At 40.2% G+C, this 21,121-nt stretch overlaps 1 protein-coding gene across 8 annotated transcripts in view; it reads right to left on the minus strand.

The window, feature by feature from the left end:
- GBF1 (golgi brefeldin A resistant guanine nucleotide exchange factor 1) overlaps positions 1–20,152 on the minus strand; it is a 105,863-nt gene extending 85,711 nt beyond the window's left edge. For 6 of the 8 annotated variants that reach the window (XM_027700189.1, XM_027700183.1, XM_027700182.1 and 3 more), the window contains exons 1-3: positions 20,038–20,152; positions 14,514–14,619; positions 13,198–13,264 (exon numbers count right to left, since the gene is read on the minus strand). In XM_027700189.1, coding sequence (XP_027555990.1) covers positions 13,198–13,264; positions 14,514–14,619; positions 20,038–20,045 — 181 coding nt within the window. In that variant the 5' untranslated portion in view covers positions 20,046–20,152. Of the gene's footprint in view, positions 1–13,197; positions 13,265–14,513; positions 14,620–16,976; positions 16,998–19,163; positions 19,248–20,037 lie in introns of those variants that run through there. The other 2 variants (XM_027700184.1, XM_027700185.1) reach the window with 2 other exon arrangements.
- Between the last annotated feature and the right edge of the window lie 969 nt (positions 20,153–21,121).

A 21,121-nucleotide genomic window follows, 5' to 3' on the forward strand; every position in this document is an offset into this window, starting at 1 on the left:
TTCCATTGCAAAAGGCCTAGGCAAGCCAGGTATGCTATGTAACATAACTAGTGAATGGTAACAAGTCTTGAGTTGACACTGTGAATGTGAAACGACGAGGTTTTATCCCTGCCTACATCATGACAGAGTATTTGGACATAGTACCATCAGAAGAAATAATGAAGTAACCCTGAGAGCTTAGAAATATTTTTGAAGGACACTGTACACTGACGAAACAGTTTACTTAGTCAAGCAGGTTTTACTCAGAAAGCACAGAATATCATCTCTTATCCTACTGCTTGGAACAACAAAGTTTTTGGACAACTCTAGTCTGAATCAGTAGCATTCTCCAGCAAACTACTAATTTTTTCCTAAACACCACAGAAAACTCCAACATCAGTTAAGCTCTTCAGACATCCAAGGATCAGAATTGAAGCTTACTATACGGAAGTTTATGAGACAGTTTTTAGAACAGACTTCTTGCTCAGTGAAAATGTTAGCATTCATGTAACACTTTTAAAAACTACAGTTGTTTACCCCCAATGTCCTTGGACACAAATTCTCTGCCTCCACATTCGTGTGGTATGCTGTGCACCTGTTGGCTGCTCACCCCACCCCAGACACAGTCACATCACAGGGCAGCAGACTGAGAGCTCACTACAGTGTGAAGCAGTGTGTAAACCCCTCAGGACAAGAAACAGAATCAGTAACCAACCACAGGCAGCTAACATGCACAAAATTGTCAGGGTTTCCATCTTCCAGAAATTCTTGAGCAAGCAGAGGAAAACAGCTCACTGCATTAAGAATATGCTGCAAGTGGTACAGACTCCAATCTGTCATCATCTCCAACTTCCCTTGATAAACTTCAAACAGTCTGTAATTTACTATTACATTTTCTACTAGTTGCATCTGTCAAGATTTTAATTGTCACTGTCCATGATTATGCCTTTCTGTATAAAATACAGCCTATGCCCTTTTTGCTTGCATAGACTTCTGTAGGCCACTCTCTAATGCAGTTGGTTCAATTTTCTCCACAAACAGTATAATTTGTGTTGAGACTTGAATCAATATCACAATACTTCAAGAAGCTTTATGACTTTGCCAATCAGCTTTTACTGGAGCAAAGCCTTCCGACTGGCTTTTTCTATCCCTGCTCATTATCTACATATCAACTGCTAATAAAGGCAAGAATTTTAGAATATGGGCTATCAGCCCACTTTCAAGGAGGGGGTTGGTGTTTTTTTGTTTGCTTTCTGGAACCATGTGGGCTAGAAACAATTTTGCACCTAAGCAAAAGTCAGGTTTCTTCAGTATAACCATGTCCTGAAACTCTGGGAGTTACTTTTCACATTTGATGTCCCTGCCTCTTTTCAAAGAGAGTTTAAACTAGAACTAAGTGTGTGTCACTACTATTTAAACACCATAGAAAATATTGGTATCAGTTCTCTATAGCTGCTCCTACTGATTTTACCATTTCTGGTAACACTCCCACCACAGGAGCATATAACAGAAAACAGCAAGTATGTCAGAGCCTGCTGTTACCTTAGTTATGCTAAAGAAAAAGGTATGTCTCAGAAATATAGGAAATCGTTATTCAGACAACAGACGGACAGCACTTCCTTTCCCAGAACAATCCGTCTCCTGCCCTGACAACCCATTCCTGCTATATTTACCAGACCAAATTTTGCCAGTGATATATTTCCAGATGCACTTGAGCCACATGTCCCTGTCAGTCAGACCAAGCACAGAGGAATCTGAGCAGAGAACAGCTCCTAGAAATCACTAGATGTTAATCCATGCTTCCTCTCTTGCTTGCCTATAGAGTTAAAGGAGACAAAATGTGTAAAGCATTATTCCCGGTTTATTTTGGAAGCAGGGACAAGAGGTACGTAATTCGATACAGCTATTTACTTCATCTGCTTTCTTTATGGCTGACAGAGACACCTGAACAGTAAAAAAAATAAAAATTAAAAAATGTGAAACATGAAGTTAAAAATAACTGCCGTTTCAACCAATTAATACTGGGTATCTAGCAAGAAATTGTGAGACTCTCAAAAAAATTCTCAGTGCTAAACAAGAAGCTTACTACTTTAATCTGCCACGGGAGAGCCAATTCCTCATCCAGAAAAAAACCAACTGTGCCATCTTTGCTAGAGAAAAGCAACAGACATCAATTCTAGATTTCAGATAGTTCAATTTAAGAATGCTGATCAGGTAAAATTATTTGAGTTGTGGTGCAATAAGATCAGGATCTAATGAATGATCTGAGCTAAGCCACTTCACTATTTTAAGTTATATTCTTCCTATGTTCTACCATATACTTCTGACCTCACACTATCTCTTCCAACCCTAACTACACAGCTAGGTTCTCTCATGTTCATAATTTTATAAAACACTTAACACATTATGTTGTCTCTTGCTGAATTTCTCCCTGAGATCCTTTGAGCAAAGGAACAAACTCTCTTTCCCACTCCCACCTCCATATTGTTAAAAGATGCTCTTCACAGCTCCTGCATCGATATTGCTTCAACTCTAAAGTGCATTATTTGAGATTAGAGCAATGCGGGAAAAACAAACCCACTCCAACCCCCCACCCAAAAAAAAACCAAGAAAAAAAATCCACCACCACCCCCCCCCAGAACACCAAAGTCACCTCTCAGAATCTGACTAGCAAGAAGACTTTGTCATCACATTGGTGGCCAGACAGTGGAACCAAGGTATTTCTCAGTTCTAGGTACTGTAAGTCTTCCAGAGAGGGCAATGGGAGCTAAACCAGCGATGCAAGAGAAGGAGGTGAACAGAGCAGCTGAAAGGATTTAAAATTGTAAATATCCTTCCTTTGGCTCCCTCCTCCCCTTTTCTGGAAAGCGCAGACAGGCAGTTTCAACCTTTCCACCGTTTATTTAACTGGCTTAACAGAGGGTCCTAACAGGTCACAAATAAGCTTTTTAAATAAAAAGCACAAGTTGAAATCAACTGTGGATATATCAAAACTCATGGCCAGGCCAATTTTATTACTCAAGGTGGAATTAAAAACCACTGTAGCCTTCTTTTAATAGCAGATTCACATAACAAGACCTCTTCAACAAGCTGGATGCAGATAGAGGTTCTTCAGAACAAAAGCACTTTTGACCCATTCTTCTAAAACAAACAAACAAACAGGCAAACACACACCTAGGTTTGTATTCAAAACTAGTATTGCTTAAGCACAAGTACATCCTTTAAAACAGTCTAGATTATTTTCGTTACAGCATTAAAACTTGAAAATGTTTTTGCTAGAGAGATTGTTCCTGCTGCCTTAAACCCTGTACAGTTTGCACATTTTTCTGGTACCCTTTCCTTTTCAAATCTGCAACACTTTACAAGCATCTGACTGGCACATCATACAAGAGTAGCGGAGACAAGCACGACAAGAAAGAAAATGAGCACCTTATGGGTAGAATCGAAAGATATTAAAAAAAATGCTGGCCATGGCTGAGTAGGATCAAGAGAAATGCGGGCAAAATATGAACTGCATTACATGTTAGAGTTTATTAGCAGCCTCATACAGCTGCTCAAAGACAGGCATCTAATACAGAGATGTGAACAGCTGGTACCATCACCTGCTGTTCCTGCAGAGTGAAAGGGAGTGTGTGACCTTCCGCTGCTCCACATGGGTCTTGTGCATGTGAACAAGTACCAGTATGGGCTGAGAAACTCCATAGCATAAGGAACTGACATCCAGAAAGAAACTACAATTTAAAGGCAGCTGAATGAGAATGAACTTCACATTCAGATTTTTAATGGATTGTTAATAAAAGTGAAGGGAGAAACTGTTTGCAAAATGTAGGTTCGTGTTGTCTGTGACATAATGCTTCAATAGTCTATTACCAAACAACCATTAAATTAAGCATTCCAGGATGTCTGTGATGGTCTCCCTCTTCCTCATTATTTAATAATATATTTCTTCAGCAATTTGTTTTCTCTGAAGAAAATGTTTTTTCCAATTCTTGAACTACCATTCAGCTACTGTTAAGTGTTTTTCTATTGCTTTCTACGGTGTCTCAATATTTTCATTTCTTCCTCTCCTGTGTTTCCAACACTCTTGGCAAAGCCCTTTCCCCAAGAAAACATTAGGGTTTTTTATTTACCAATCATGCATATTTCTTCCCTTATGTTGTTAATGAAACAGAAGCCTTCATGATGAAAGTATTCAGTTTCCTGTACTACACAAAGAAGTTACATGCTTTCAGAAAATTTTGTTGTTTAGAACTTATCTCTTTGCCGAATCAAATTCAGTACTCCTGTTTCAACTAAACAAGTCTCTTTCTGTTGACCATATTTTAACAGAGTGGTAAATATCTGAGCACACATATTTCCTACACCTTTGTGTTCATCATCAACAATGCCATCAAAGAAAATATTCCCAGGACTCTGTTCTACCACTCCCTGTACCAACCTAATCACATCTGAAGTGCTAACTCTGCTGAGGCAGAATGTATTTAACAGAGAGAAGCACAGAAGTAAAATTTAATAGTGTTTGTTAGATTTTAAGTTTGACTGAATATATTTGCACTTCAGATAGATAAACTTTTTTTTCAGTAAGAGCTGAATATGTAAAGAAAAACACAGTATTTCTGAATGACAAACCCGTCATTCAGACTGAAGTGAAAACTAGCTAATGATGTCTCCTCTATGCTGTCATGACAGTCATCTTCATTATTACAGAACTATTACAGGCCACTATAAAGTGTCTAATCCCACTCTGAAGAACATCCAAGTTGCTAAGTGCAGTTACTAAAGATGCTTACATAAGCAAGCATATTTTACCACTGTCACTTGTTTTATTTCTAGAATAAAGCTCCTACCCTAGGCTATAGCCAGAACTAACAGATCATTCTCTTTCAATATGCCGTGATCAAGGTAACAACCACATCTTTATTTATTTCAACAATTCCTCATATTTACAACTTGCCACTTGAATTATTCAGGCAGTTAATCAGGCAGTAAATGGAATCTAATTCAACAGCCACTTTGCAGACTTCATCACTGTATCAAGAAAATTACAATTTCATGAAAAGTAACAGGGCACAAAGACGTGACTTAATAAAACACTTCCTCCCAGAATCAAGCTAACCATGATCAAAAGTGAAGAGCATTGTTCTGAAGTATCTCATCTCATTTACGTAGCACATGCTTTGACAATTATTTACAGTCATGCAAGCACTCAGACTCCTGCACCAAGCAAAGGCAGCTTACACTTTCTGAAAGACTGCTCTGTTTATAACTTACTGCTTCAGTATGTCTAGGAATACGTTTCAGCTTACTGCTACAAGGATAGAACTGGAAAACAGAACTTCTGAAGTGCTCATATTAGGGTACAGATAGAGTATCAAACAACTGAAGAACTACCGTCACTGAAGAATTTAACATATTCAGCTAACAAGCATTAATGAAGTGCACCTTTGAGTATTGTAATTGTGTAACTGCAATTACAGTGCAAAATACATTAAAATAAGCTGTTTATCAATCATTTTAACAGGATAGCTAAAGCCAGTATCACCCCAAACTTCAGTTCTACTACATATATGTGCAAGCTCTCATCTAACATACTTTACTTTCACATTTCTACCTATCTCACACTGGGGTTTTTTTGTCATAATGTCTTGCCTATTCCTCAACTGCCACATAACTACACCTGCTCTTTCACAACACGTTGAATACAGCAAGAGTTTGAACTGGCAAATTTTAACTTCCCAACTGCACCATGCAAAAAGCACAGACATACTAATTTCAGAAAGTTCAAGCGATGAGGAATCTGTGTCTATCAGTGCCCTTAAACTAAACAAAAAACGTCCAAACATAATTAGGAATTCAAAGCAAGAGCAGGTTGCTCAAACACTTCCAATGGCATTTCCAAGTCACATGGATACAGTGCACCATAAAATACTAATGTAGATCTATCAATATTCTACAATGACCACTTGATAAATGTTCCCTCTCAAGATGTTTTTTTTATTTCCTACAATTTTGGGATGACATGTACTGATTCACTGTCCCTAATATATTTACATATATTTAACCCATGATTTAGCCTTCCTCACTCTTAACAAAACCACAGATTTCCATTCACTCCCAAAGTTTGTCCCCAGAAAGTATCTGTTGATACAATCAACAAACTCATCTATGACACTTCCATCTCTCCCTTCTCAGAATCCATCATATCACAAAACCTCAGACCCTACCTTTAAGCCACTGTATTGTAGACTTCATATGTCAAAATTTCTTTTTTTTGTAGCTTTTAAAGTTGCTGAAAAGCAAGTTAAAATCATGTCATTTAAAAGATGGCAAGAGTTTTCATAGGACTATATGAAGTTGTAAGTTTTCTCTCTCTCTTTCCTGGACAAATCTGCTGTCTTATATCATTTTCTAAAGGAAAATTACAAAAGCCAGATCTTGACTATCTCTCTGACATTTTTTTAAGAACTTACAATGAGAAGGTCCATAACATATTGGAAAATTATTTTTTTTCCCTGATTTAAAGAAAAACAACAACAACAAAACACAACAAAAAAACAAACACAAACTAAAAATAACCCTTCAGCAATAGCCTATTCCACAACAATCAGGCAGCTAACAAGCTAGATTCAGTTACCTTTAAAACCTCTTGCAAGTTTACCTCAAATGGCAACCCAGCAACTGCACATCCCTCACTATTAACGTTCCCCAACAAATCAATTTGCTATTTTAATAACAATGTTCTCTATTAGTCTCCTACTTCTACACTTACTTTTTAATCCCTGCTGTTCTACCTCTCTTTTTTCTGGCTTTTTTTCTTCCATACTAATTATTGAGAGAACCAGTGCTTTATCACAAAACCCTGCACTATTTCTGAAAAAAAAGGACATTTTATCCAATTGTATCTTTTTTCAAACCTCTCCTTGAAACTCTCACCTCGGGATAAACCATATCAGGGATCAGCCAACAACAGTCTGTTTGAAGAACAGGTAATCGTTAAGAAAAATCCTCAAGTGTTTAACAACTTAATATACTTAGTATACTTAATGACTTCTCTCTGCTGCTACCTTCTCAAGCTACAAACTCTTTGAGATGAGGAATACTTCAGTATGTTTCTTGTGTATGCATGATGAACACTTCTTGGCAGTCCTATTATCTATTATGCAACTATATAAATATGCACCTGCACTTCCTGACACAAGTTATTGCTTCTTTGAAGTGAATCACCTTTGAGGCACTATTTTTAACAGGTTAGATGGCAGCAGTTCAGTGAGAAGACAGTTAAAAGAAGGAAAGGTGACAGAAGAGCTACACCTTTAATAAACTTCTACTAGAATTCAGCAATTTCATGTACACTTCTACTTGCAGAGGGTTTTTATTGTAATTCAAATAGCCTTAACATCACTTAATTGGCCACAACTCCTTTACACTACTCTTGACCAAAACAAAGACATCACCATCAAAACAACTTGATATAAATCCTCCATGACTGACTTAAGAGGAATCTTAGCTTCTACAGAGCATCTGGTACTGCCTTTCCACCAAATCAAACTGCAATTTATTGCCCTCTAATGTATGTATATTAAGCCATTTCCTTTATGGCTCCACTTTACACAGACGCAGTAACTGAAGGAAATAATGGAGTGCCCAACAAGTGGGAAAGTAATTGCTCAACAAGCGTGGAACAAGAGAGAGTCAGTTGCACACCACACACATGTGGCAGCTCTTCAGAGCCCAGCCCTGCACTGGTAACAGAAGGTTGGTGTTACAGAACAAGCCCACTGTGGGAACTCTTCCAAGCAAAAGCCAGGAGTGCTTGTCCATCTAAACCCTTGGGTCCTTAAGGATTAAGCATCAGGAAACAATTCCTTCCAACAGCACCACCTCCTGCCTGTACCTGCAGTCATTAGCCATGCACAGAAGGATGACTTTTAAGCTTCAAGCAAAGTCTTAAAAGTACACTCAAAGAACTGTATTGAAAGGATGCTTAGGTGGTATCATAAGGGTGGTTGCACTGGGCTGCAGAAGGGACGTTCGGAGACATACAGAAATACCATGTGTGAAGACCACCTTACTGGGCTGATTGGGTTTTTTTGCTCTAGATATTCCTAGATTCACTCCACTTCTTTTGAATTTATTCAGTAAGTTTCTTACTCAGAAACACAAAATAAAAGATTAACACAAGAGCTAAAAAGTTATCAAATTAAGGATGCTACACAACCACAGTTGTTATTCCTCAGAATGTGGTTGAGTCAAAGTTATGGAAGAAAACTTACTCTGTCAGTTTCCTAATCTTTCTTGTACTCTTTCCATTCTTCTTAAAAAATTTACAGAAAACGCAAAAAAAGCTAAATGCTAGCCTGAATTGCTTGGTCTTCCAAAATACCAAGTTAACATGTACAGATACCCGTTATTTAAAAAAAAAATTCCTTTTAATTTTTTTTAGTTATCACAAGAACAGATATAATCTAGGAGATCAGTAAGTCTTGTGGATCTTTTATAGGAACCTGATATGCAACAGAAAAAAAAGCTTAGGTGATTTTTTTAATGTCTGGTCTAGATAACATTGCAATCCTTCAATGCAAACAATGGGAGAAATATCACAGCTTAAGGTTCATCAGTATTTGTTATTTGCTAGTAACTCCAGGCACTTCCTATAGAAACTCAAGATATAAATAATAAATAAAATATGGTATTGCTGTTATCTGCAAAGGGCAAAGCAACAAGCATTGCAGATCTTTATGTATCACACATCCATATAATTTAATTCCAACACTTCCTTATAAAAAGACCCAAACATGATTTTTTTCTGATTTCTTAACTTGAATAGGTCACAATGAACATCTCATATTTCATTCAACAGCACTTCAAAAGCATTGAGAACAGGCCACATATTTATATTTACTACTGATTTACCATTTCTTAAAACTAGATCTTTCAGCAAAAGTTCAGGCATTAATCCCAAAACAGGATAAAATCCCTGTACTTTCTTATATAACTGTCAGATTTTCACAAAAAACTGAGTTTCCAGAGCTCAGACATGAGAAAATGAGTGTGCAATCAAGTCTACATACCAGAAAACTGATGGCTACAGTAACAAGTATATTAAGTCAGTACACTGGGCAAAGGTTCTCTTACGGTTACAGTCATTTGACCTTTAGCCAGCTCTTAATGCCCCAGCCAACCCTCTAAAGATGGAGATTTGCAGCAGCTTCTTGTCTGAAATAAGCCATGAAAAGATTCTTCTGAACCCACTGTACAAGCATTCATTTAAAATGTCATGAATGTGCATGAAATCAGAGTGCTTCTAACAGCTTACTTTACAGCTTCTGTTTAAATGCACTAACTCTGAACCACCAGAGGATAAAAGGACTCAAACCTTCCAGTCTGGCACTCATGGACCTAAAATATACACAAGCACCTCTTCACAGGTGTGTTTACCTAGTTTAAACCTTATTTAAATAGACTCTTGATGCACACACTTTCCACAAACACCTGCTTCTCCCACTGCAGTGATGACTTGTAGAAGGCAGTTGTATTCAGTCTTGTCTGTCCTAAAGCCATCCTACACACCAGTAAGCAGTACTTCAGGCACAAAAATCCTGGTCACTGACTCATCCCCCTGGTCAAAGCAAAGCATGAATTCTGCAATGAGAAGAATGACTACGGAAGTATCTGCTCTTACCTCTACATCATACCAGAATGGTCTGAGGGCTTCAACAGCCACAGCGAGATTTAAAGAAACCCATTCCTCATCAAATCATGGAAAAGCAGGCTTTTAATTAACTCAGATTACCAGTCATTTGTGGTTATAAAGCATTACCCTGGTGAGCTCGAGAGTATCCTAAGTTGGAAGCACTCATGAAAGAGACAATGCTCAGTTATCACTGGATGTCAAAAGGAAGCTTCCTTTTGTTGACCTAAATCCATAACAAAACTGGCAAAATGAACAAATATTTCAACATCCAGACACATTTTTCAAGATACTCAGCTCACTTTAAAGCAGTCAAATGGAAGTTGTGGTGACAGTGGCCCTAAATCCAAACTCACAATCCAGGCTTTCGTCAGTTTTAGAATAACCTTTGAAGATGTAGCTGTATTTTAATTTTGCATGCATGGACAAAGCTTGATAGTCAGTGCTTCCATATGGTCATAACTCAGGACACTGACTTTTGCTTTTTCTAAGCACTAGAAATACAAGACACCACATCAAGCATACGCTTATAGTGCTTATCTCAGTATAACAGGCATTCAGCTATTGAATTTGTCTTGGATTATCTTATGCATCACCCAAGACAACAGAACCTCTATTTTTCCTTTCTGTTTTTCAGGCAACTACTATCAACAATAACCAAAACATATGCAACCCATGAAGGTGTAAAAATGGCATCCAATAAACCAAATGATAGTGGATCAGAGCAGATATGCTGTTCATTTTCAAATTATTACACTCTTTATAAATCTACATAAATTTGCCATGGAAATGAAGTTTCTCTGTTAGAATTTGAAAGAGAAACTTCATTCCACATAACTCAGGTCCAAGGCCCTTAGCTAGGTATGCTGAACTGTAGAACTGAAGTTACTCTTACCATAATCATGGGATTTTTTGGGCTGATCTTCTCTAGATGCTTCTTCTGAGAGTCCATTTAGACCAATGGAATGGGATACCACTACTCAGTTGCAGGCAAGCTTTTACTATTTTGGTAATCAAACAATACACAGTATGTAATTTAGTTACTCTGGGGGTGCAACACTTTGAAACAGGAATCTTTAGCTGCTGGGGGTATACGGTACATCTTTATACCCTTGACCAGGGTATTTCAGCATCACAGTCATGACAGAGTTAATACCCACTAGCTCAGAGGAGAACAAAAGGTACTCCACTGCAACATGCCTAACATTTACATTGCCTCTCTTTGCTCATTAAACAGGTTTTGGTTAAATAATGAACAAACTGTATTACAGACTCCGATGAGAATTCCAAAATTATAAATCAACTGGTAAAGCCCAGAGGAGAATGAAGGGAGTGGGAGGGAAGGAAGGATAATATTGACTAATATAAAGGGCGCAGCTTGACAGTGGATATTCCTGCCACACCTGATCAAACATGCTCCATGGGGGAGGGGAAGGGAGGGAGAGAGCAAGAGGGGAGATGGGACAAGGCAGCCTGAAATTTGCATCCGGAACAGATTAAAATGGGTTCTTGGGGGATTGAGAAAATACATAATATATATTACTATAAATGCAAAATTGTACTAAAAGCTAACTCAAATGTCAAAGATTACAGCTTGAATAAATTTAAATATAAAAGCAATGTGTTTCCATGAGCTAATGAAAGAGACATGAAAGGAAGGTCTAAGAGAAAAGAAAAACAAAAAAAACCCCATACACCAAAAACCCCTAAGCTTGGACTTTTCATTGCCTGGAAGATGAGGCAGGAGATCCTCTACGGTTCAAGGTACTGCTTGGGAACAAGTCCATGTCCAAAACTGAAAAAAATGGAGCATAGCAATGATGTCCTATCTCAAGACACTAGTTGGTAAATAGCAGTCACTGAAGCTGAAATTACCTGTTTAAAAGAATCCCATGTAGTCAAACCAACACGCTATCATCACCACATACAGGCAATTATTATCTCAGCAGAAATCACAATTACATGATGACTAATGCTCAAAGGGAGTCTCTGAATCTCTCAGTACATTAAAATTTGCTTTCTCTAACATAAGCAGATAGTGAACTTGCATTTTTCCCCCAACAAGTCAACAGCACATTGAATCTATCTGCTCTAGATAAATGGCCAGTCCCTGACATTTACTTATACTGCATGTATTTGAGCATCCTGACATTCCCTGTTCTTGATGATGAGGAGAGATATTTGCAATAATGGCAAAGAACTTCAGGAGTCTTATTTTAAAGAAAATTTTACCTCATAGAAAGGCGAAAAGGAAAATTTCCTGCCAAAACACTTCTGGCATTGCATGCCTCTTTTACAGAAGGTGAGTGAGCTAACAAAAAACCCCACAAATTTAAATCATCATGACCAGGTACAAGCATAACATCCAGAAGAAAGATACTATCCAGATATGCTAACTGTGCAGGAGTTTCCTAGGATGTCGTGACCTGACAGAAAAGTCCTGCTCACAACCAAGGGAAGTTCACCTGGCAAAGAAAAGTAAAGCATTACATTTACAGGCAGCCACAAAATAAGAGGGAATAAGGGCTCAGAACTGGCACATGTCCTCAGCACCTCTTGTCAGCACCTGGAAGCAGCACTACTGTACTTCTAGGGAGCACACCTTTTATGGGATTCCAGGCTCAGCGCTGACACAAGAATTAACATGTTTCACAAATAGAAACACAAAAAGTTCACCTTGAAGGTAGGTTGAGTGCATTTCTGAACATGAACTGTAATAAAGGGACCAGAAATAAAGCTTACTTTCAAATACTACAATCAGTAAGACAAATCCTGGGAAGAACCATCAGAATGCCACGTGGAGGTCAGGACTAGCCTCGCTCCCAGACTCTCAACATATAATTAGGTCACACTTAAACAATCACTCCTGAAACCACAAACACAGAAAATGTGGGGGGAAGGGGAGAAAGATGGGTTATGAGAAAAAAATGGTCAGAATACCCACCACAGTCTTGTGTTCTACTTGTGTAATAAATATACATCTACAGTTCCTTTCAGTGCAGGTGATCACAATGTCAGTCTTTCACTTAAGAGATCCAAATAGAAAGCAAGGTCTGTGCTTCACTTTTTAGTGATAACACGATGAAAACCAACAAAGCAAAGAATGTGAAGATAAAACAAAAGGAATGCTACTTTCAAAGCAAATTTTCCCCATCATTCACAGATCAGAAAGCATAAACAAAGCACAAAAAAGCTATGCATGATAATACACTAGATTTCATATATTACTACAAGCTTCAGTATATTGAAGAAACATGCATGTTTATATAAAAATATGTGTATGTATACACACACAAGTATATATATAGTCTCATATATATGTATCTCCATATATACAGTAGTGGTAGCAGTGGTATTTATATGCTAGCTTACATTGGTATTATTTGTCTAAAAGCATATACATATTTCCTCTTTTCTTGTTATTCAATTAATGACCTCTGGATAGTAAGACAAATAAGTACACCTGTACATTTATTTGCATATATCCTAGCAGGTGCACATACCTTTTGATTTCTGTATAAGCTTACCTGTTATATTATTCAGCACTTCTTTTAAGTTGCTAAAGCTATGTAGCAGGGGATCCCTTTCTTCATCCTATAGATTATACATAGGAAGGAAGTAATTAATGAGGCAAACATATTCCTGAAGATAAATCTTTATAAAGGGTCTGTTAAAGACCTCATATTCATATTTACAGAAGTACTGTGGTTTGAGTTTATCACTGTCAGCCCATTTACACCATCAAAACCAAGGGAAGCGTTTTTATTTTCCTGCTAGTGCTCCCCAATATCATACAGCTCAAATGTCAAACTCTAGGTCCAGGACTAGGCATTCTGGTTTGGTTTTATTGCCCTTAGAAGTATTTCTGATTAGCCTTCTGCTGTTCAATAAATTTCACAGCAAATCTAACTCATACCATATTGAAATGGCTCATCTGGATTTGCTATAATGTTAATCTATGCAGATTGTAATGGGAGCAGCAACACAATGACATTTGGTGCCACTAAAATAACTTGAAGGAAGAATCACAGTGCAATATTTATATGAATTAGCTGCATCCTTTAGCCTTAGTCTATCTTTATGATATTAAAATGAGGAGGAGCAGCAGTTTCTCCAAGCTGTGTACGGCCGCACCCACACCTTTGACGGGGAGGTAGAAAAAGGGCCCTGCCCTTTGACAAACTGAAACCACTGGTGTTGGATGACAGCCATCTGCTACTCATGTGACATTCTGAAGTGCACCACACACACACATTTGCACTGTGGCAGCCATAAACTGACCAATGCATCGTTAGACCTGGAAACACTGTATTAATGGCTTTTATCAAAGCAGGTTTGAATCTATTAACAGGTTTTGGTCAGGAATGTACCTAGCAGCAACAACAGAGCTGAAAAAAGATAGTATGCCATATGAAAATCAAAAAATAACCTATATATAATGACTTCCCCAATTTTTTTTTTTTGTTTCATGGTTTTCATGATGAGGACTATCTTCTCTAAGAAGGCACAGAAGATATATAAAAACATTGTGCTAAATCAAATAAAACCATATATATTTAAAGTCCCTGACACACCAGGTGATAAAAGCCTAAATGACATGATTCCCATGTGGAATACAATGTGGAAAACCCTCTTACAGGGTAAAAAGGTAGATTTCCAGCTTTGTAGCTCTTACAGTTGCTGGCACATGAGAAGTCAAAATGTAGAAAGTTATTCCAACTTTACTCACATAAGTACTATAATGACTGCTACAAAAATTGAGGTACTTTTCTAAAACCAGGTGGTTTCTGCCATAGGTGTTTCTACCTGTTGCCACAGGTAGCAAAACTTGAAGGTAACTTACCAGATGGGTGTGAGTGCTCCATCGGGCATTACGCTTTATGGCTCCCACCACTGCATTGATTTCACCTTGTACAATGTAAATGTTCTTATCCACCATCCTGACAATCCTGAAAATAAAGGTAATTCAAATTAATCTCCTGCCCCTTGGAACCATTGTCTTCCTTAGATGAAACATAAAGTTGGCCCTAGTCAAGAGGAGGCCTTTGACAATGCAAGAAACTCTCAGATCTTTGTTTTGTGCACACACAAAATACAAGTTATTACATACAACAAATACAGCTATTTCATCAAAAAGAAGACAAAAGGAAGACACTTTTCCACAGCGTGTTTTCAAGACCATGAGAGCAGACAGTTAGTTATAACAGGACATTTGTGATGCTAGAGACAACTTTGTCAAGGCACATTCCTCATTTTTTTCCAGTCCATGTAAGTTCACAGAAAGATAAAGTGTTGGGGTCCCGGGACAGACATCCATGACAATGCAATAACATGCGCATCTCCAGCACTTTGACAAAGTCCCGCAGTTCCACACGGAACACAAAGCCAACCTTGTACTCTGTTAAATAAGCATCAGCGGCTTGAATAAGCTGGCCAGGGCAAAACTCTTTGGGACTTAAAACATTGACAAAATAAAGTAATTTATAACAGATGTTGATTTCACACTTGTGTCACAAAAAAAAAAGCTTTCAAGGAAGCTGGCAAGTAAAGACATGGGTAAGACCCCACAAAGAAATGAGCAAAACTACAGACAAAATTGGACGAAACATACGAAGAAAAAGTGAGAAAGCGAAAGGCAGAAATCTATTTGCCTATTTACATCTAAATTGATGTACCCAGAGAGAGTCAGAAGAGGGGGGAAAAATTAAAAGCAAGAAATATTTCTAATGGTCTGAGGAAAAGAAACAAAGAGTGAATTACTATGGGACTGTTCTCTCTATACTAGCTATAGCCCAGACAGAGTCAAGCCTAAAGAAATGAGTAAGAATGGAAGGGAATAAACAGACACAACTGTTTATAAAGAATAAACAGGACTTATAAAGAGGCCAGAGAGTCAGATGATACCATGTCTGCAAATAAGAATGATTTAGTGAAATGGCAGCCAAGTAATGGTACTTTTTCAGAAGAATGAAAGAAAAATGAGGACTCCAGCTTAAAATCACAATGGGTCATCCATAGGGAAGCAAAAGACTGAAAACAGATGAAACATTGACCATAACAGTTCAAATCAGACAGGCTCATTTAAAAGACTCAGCTGGGGAGGGGATGCAGGGGGTAAAAAACCACAGAGAATATGAGAAGTTTTTTGCCCATGTAGCCAAAGCAAAGCTGGAAGGAAATGATTTTGGTGCATTACTCAAGACCTCAGAAAGACCACCACAGAAATTTCAGAACATACATCCTGGATTTGTCAGGCTTCATGTTAATTAACATGTTTGACTTATCAACAATGCTTCAAATACACAAATATCCTCTGAAAGAGATTAATTTGTTTCAGGACTCCATAAATAACAGAAAGAAAGCTAAGTATTATAAAATGATACCTTATCAAGGGATGGCATCAGATTTCTTACTTTGTTTTTTCACGTGTTGGCAATAGAATGAATCATCTTACTGCAAAATTGTTTCTTACTTCATTAGATTAATTATATATAATAGTATTCCCTGGTGTAAGGACAAAAATATTTTACAATATAAGAACAGTCATAACAGACCAGATCTGTACTTTATCTCATTCACTACTAGATGGTTCAGAAAAATAAACAAATAGCTCTCCCAAGTAATTTGCTTGTGCCCTGAAGAACAAAGGTTTATATTCTTTCTCCACAGCTGTATATAACAGAGCCACCAATATTCTTCCTACTCATGTGTCTAATGCTTAAGAGATATTCCTTCCCTCAACAGTATATTATTCCATATATTATTCATATGATTGCGTTAAAATATATTGATCACATTCTACTCCACCTTGTTGCCTTTGCTTTAGTAAAAGGCATTAGTGGTAGATTTCTCCTCCACGTAAAAATTCCTCAGTTATTTATTTCTTCTTTCAATAATTTCAGTATTTTCTATATTTCTACATAGGCAGTTTCAGGAATCAAACTCCAGTCCACGGTACTTTTGAGGAAATACCTTATACATTCAAGTTTGTCAAACCTAAGTTTTTCCTGTCTTCACTGTTACAAAACAGTTCTGAGTGTGTAAATTGTGCAGCGCTGTTCCAGGCCTTTAGCAAACTGACACGACTTTGAAAAGCATGTAAATACATACTTTGTACATACATAGATACTCAATAGTTCTGACAACATTTAAAGTGATGCCAAAGCTTATATGCTCTTCTGCATACTACTTAATCTGCTTGTAGGACTCCGACATCTCCTCTACTTTTAACATAAAAGAATCAAGATGGAAAAAGTTGTTAAACTCAGTCCTTTCCGAATGATAAACACAAACCTACAACACACACCTTTTCCTTTTAACCTGCTGGGAAACTGAATGTTGTGATCCTTCCAAGCAAGGGTGCAAGAAATCCTTGTTGCTTGGCAGAGCTCTCCTGACATATTAAAACCCTGCAAAACTTCAGGGGGTATTTTTGCACTTATGTCCTTTCATTGTCAACTACCTGAGAAGACTTGGTGAGAAGGCACTCCTTTCCTCACTGCCCATTTCATTAAATATAACTTTATTCAAAAGTACAAGAAATCACTTTACACATGCCAACAAACTCACTGGACCAGTGAAACCAAACTATCCTTCACTCTCAGTCTCTGAACATCAGACATACAGCCCACTTCACCACCAACACTGGGTAGAGATGGGGGAAATACTGCTTTATATTTAAGCTTTCAGTTAATGAAGCAATAGCACACACGTTCCAAAGTAAACCACAGTGAAATACTCTCACTCATGCAAAGGATCTTTGCAACTGTGTGCTGGAGAAGGAAACAGAAAATAACTACAGAGTGGGCAGGAAAGCCAGACAACTGTTTTCAGAGAGATGCACCTTGAAAGCTAAGCCCACCAAAAGCACCATTTATCCCTATAAAAATGTAAAAGTTTCTTTCAAGTAATGGATATAGCTTCACCAAACTCCACACTTTCTACCCCTTTTAAACCATTAGATAATTTCTGTATGTGTTCCTTCAACTGTATCTTCACCACAAGCAACAACTGATCACACTTTGGAGCTCAGTATAAGTGTACTATATTGAAAGAAGTTTTACGATTGAAATTAATGCTCTGAAGTGACAGAGAAAAAGCTACATGAGTTACCAGACCAGCACTGAACAATCACTTGGGTTTAAGAGAGCATGGTAAGAGTAAGGAAAACCGTTAAACGTTTGTTCAACTTACAGAAAAAAAATTTGCTAACATGAATTCAGGCTTAATATTACACAGATATGGTCTGAAAAATGGGATATTGTACAACTGTTGGTTGGATGGGTTAACAGAACTACTAATACTGAAGATCATTAAAACTTGTAAAGAACCTCCCTAGCAAAGGCATGGTTCTGTCACCTCTTGATGTCTTCAGATCAAGATCAGACACCTTTCTTGAAAGCAATCTTTAATGTAACACAAGATAGTGCACTCAGTACAGAAAGAAATGGTTTCAGTTCTGTGGTCTTTAGTTAGGCAAAAAAACCCAGGAAAAGTACCTATCAAATTTCAAATGTTTTTTAGCTCCTTAACCCTTGAGTTAGTCCTACATAAACTCCTGTTTATTGCTCATGATAGGTTCACTCATTTGCTTAAAGCTGCAGACCAGTCCTCAGGTTGGCTCCTGCACAGAACTTCGACAGTGAGAATGACAACTCCAAACCAAGACAACAAGCTGCCCTGTTGGCACTTATAGTGGGAACACTGTAAGTAGGAAAAGGTCAATGCCTAAGCATGTCATAAAAGAACAAAAGCTCACATTCATAACCTTCTCAAAACCTTCAGCAATGTTCTATGGATAATAATTATCACTATTCTGAGATTTCTGAAAAAGCATCACTTGTAAAATCTTCATATGAAAACAGCAACAAGATTTACATCTGAAAATGTTATCTCGCATGTGCACTGAGCATTCCATTGCTTAACCTTGGAACATGCTACCCCAAAACATCCCAATACACAGGAACCCAAATTATTCCTGAGTATTACCATAGGCGGCCTTGGGTAGAGTTTTAGGAAACACTCCCTCCTCTACAGAGAAACAACTGCAATTCTTCTGGAAACAAGCAAGAGTTAGCATCAGAAGTGGCAAAGTCTGGCAGACCTCCAACAAGTCACTTCTTCCTATCACTAACTTCAGCCTTCAGCTATGGCAATCAACTGACTCGGTGAAACTACTCCAATAAATAACAGTAATGAAAAACAACATAATCACAACATATGCAAGAAAGGTAGTATTTCAAGGTAAGCTTCTGTTGGCCTAAATTTGCACTGTTTATGACAATGTATGAATAATCTATGTAGTCTCTGACCTAGATGTGGCCTGATAAAATATACTGCTACCAAAACACACAACCACGAATCACAAACAACTCTGCCTATCTCACAGGTAGCTAGGTTACCCAGAAGGCCAGCTGATAAGGAAAAGGCCCTTTTCTTCCTTCTAAACTGCACGTGGAAGGTACATGAACCTCTACTGGGAAATTTAACTTACTTGGGTTTTTCATGTAGTAACTACTCTGCAATAAGCATCACAGGCAGCAAAAGTTCAGAGAACTTAGGATGTTTCTCCAAAGGCCTGGACAAAAGTGATATAAAAGCAATAATTTGTAAGTATGGAAAGGAATGTGCAGTCCAGTGGTGCCATAATTCTGGGCAACTAAGATAAACAGCAGCAACAAGGCACTGGTGGCACATCAGAAGGGGATGTGGGACAAGCTCCTCTACAAGCCTTCACAGTCAGCTGCAACAGTGAGATGGGCCTGGGAATCAAGGAGAGAAAGGCAACTCACATTTATCTGTAATAGTAATCTGCATAGTAAACCCAAAACGTAAGGTTAATATGGCAAGGGGTATTTTCTTTCTTCCAGCTGCTTCATACTGTTGAGACGAGAAACATGCCACCAGCTGAACTCCTAACATACACGCTAAGTGAGCTCTGAGCTTTCCCCTGCAGCAGACAAAGGTTCTGACCGTATGCAGGGAAAGGCCCGTTTCTACCAATTTTACGCATCAAGCCCCCTGGGCGCACGGAGAGCGGAGCCTGTGCAGGTGCAGCGCACACCGGGCACCTCCCTCCGGCCCGGCCTGGCGCCCTGACCCCGCTCCTCCGTGACACCCGCACCCCGCGGCAGCCGTGGCCGGGGGACCCGTCCGCTCCCGCCCCGTGGGCACCGCCACGCGTGTCAGCCCCGGCCCGGGGCGGGGGGCGGCCGCCACCCCCACCCCATCCCCGCCCGCCCCTGGGGCTGCCCCGCGCCCGTCCCCGCCCCACGCCGGCCCCGCACGGCTCCCCCGTCGCCGCGTCCTTCCCGCCCACTCCCGCGTCGCGACAGTATCGCGACAGACGGTTGCTGCCCGGCACTGACCCCCGCATCCAAAATGGCGGTGCCTGCTCCCCGCGGCGGCGGCCGCTTCACATAACCGGGCGGGCGGGCGGGCGGCACCGCGGGCGGGAGGGCTCGGCCCCCGCTCTGTCCGCCCTTCCCTCCCTCCCTCCCGGCAGCGGCGGCGGTCGCGGCGAGGCCGCGTAGCGCGGGGTCCCGAGGCACGGGCAGGGACACCGGCACTGCTCCCTCGCACTGACGTGGAAACGGGCGCACCGTGACCTGCTGCCTGGTTACTGCGTCGACGGACAGCCCGCGCAGCCAATCCGCGCGCGGTGCGTCGCGCAGCGCCTCGCGACGCCCAATGGGAACACGGTCTGGAACCGGAGGGGGCGGGTTCTACGGTGACAGCGGTAGCGAGCCAATGAGAGGTGGCAGGGTAGAGCCGGCGGGCGCGCTGGCCAATCGCGGCGCGGTGCGGCGCCGCAGCCGCGCCCGGGCCGGCGCAGACAGGGTGGCCGGGCGGAAGGCGGCAGGAGGGTACCCGCGCAAAGCACTGTGGGCCGGGCTGCCCTCCCGGCGGAGGGCGGGTGTCGGTACCGGGGCTGGGACTACGGGGCTGGAGGAGGGACAGTGCCGGGACTGCTCGGCGCGTGAGGGGAACCAGCCCCGGGACTGCACAATCTGTGTAGGGAAGCAGTGCCTCTCCACCGTGCTTTGCGAGTATTGCCTAATTTCCTATACAGCCCCTTCCAGCTCCTTCTCTGGAGCAGTCTGGGAGGTGGTGCCCTGCGGGCATTTTGTTCCCTCCTAGACACCTCCCTGTGTCACAGCTCTGCTGTTCCTATGCTGGAACAGCTCATCCAGACCAGCCCCTGAGGGAGCAGGCAGGAGAATTCCAAAGGACAAAGCAGAATGTGCAGCTGTTGGGAGAACTCGTGTGACAGCACCCAGAGGAGCACACGCAGCCTCTCCCCTCCCCGCAGTCCTGCTCCCCAGTAACTCAAACCTGGACAAAACTGATGCTCTGCTCAAGTTGTGCTACAAGCCCTGTGCTGTGGCCTCAGTTCATGCAGCCCAGTGAGCCTGGCGGACAAGGACCACAGTGGAGTTAAACTGCTCTGTG

The sequence above is a fragment of the Neopelma chrysocephalum genome, unplaced genomic scaffold (assembly GCF_003984885.1).
Source record: "Neopelma chrysocephalum unplaced genomic scaffold, ASM398488v2 Primary Assembly neopelma1_143, whole genome shotgun sequence".
NCBI lineage: Eukaryota > Metazoa > Chordata > Aves > Passeriformes > Pipridae > Neopelma > Neopelma chrysocephalum.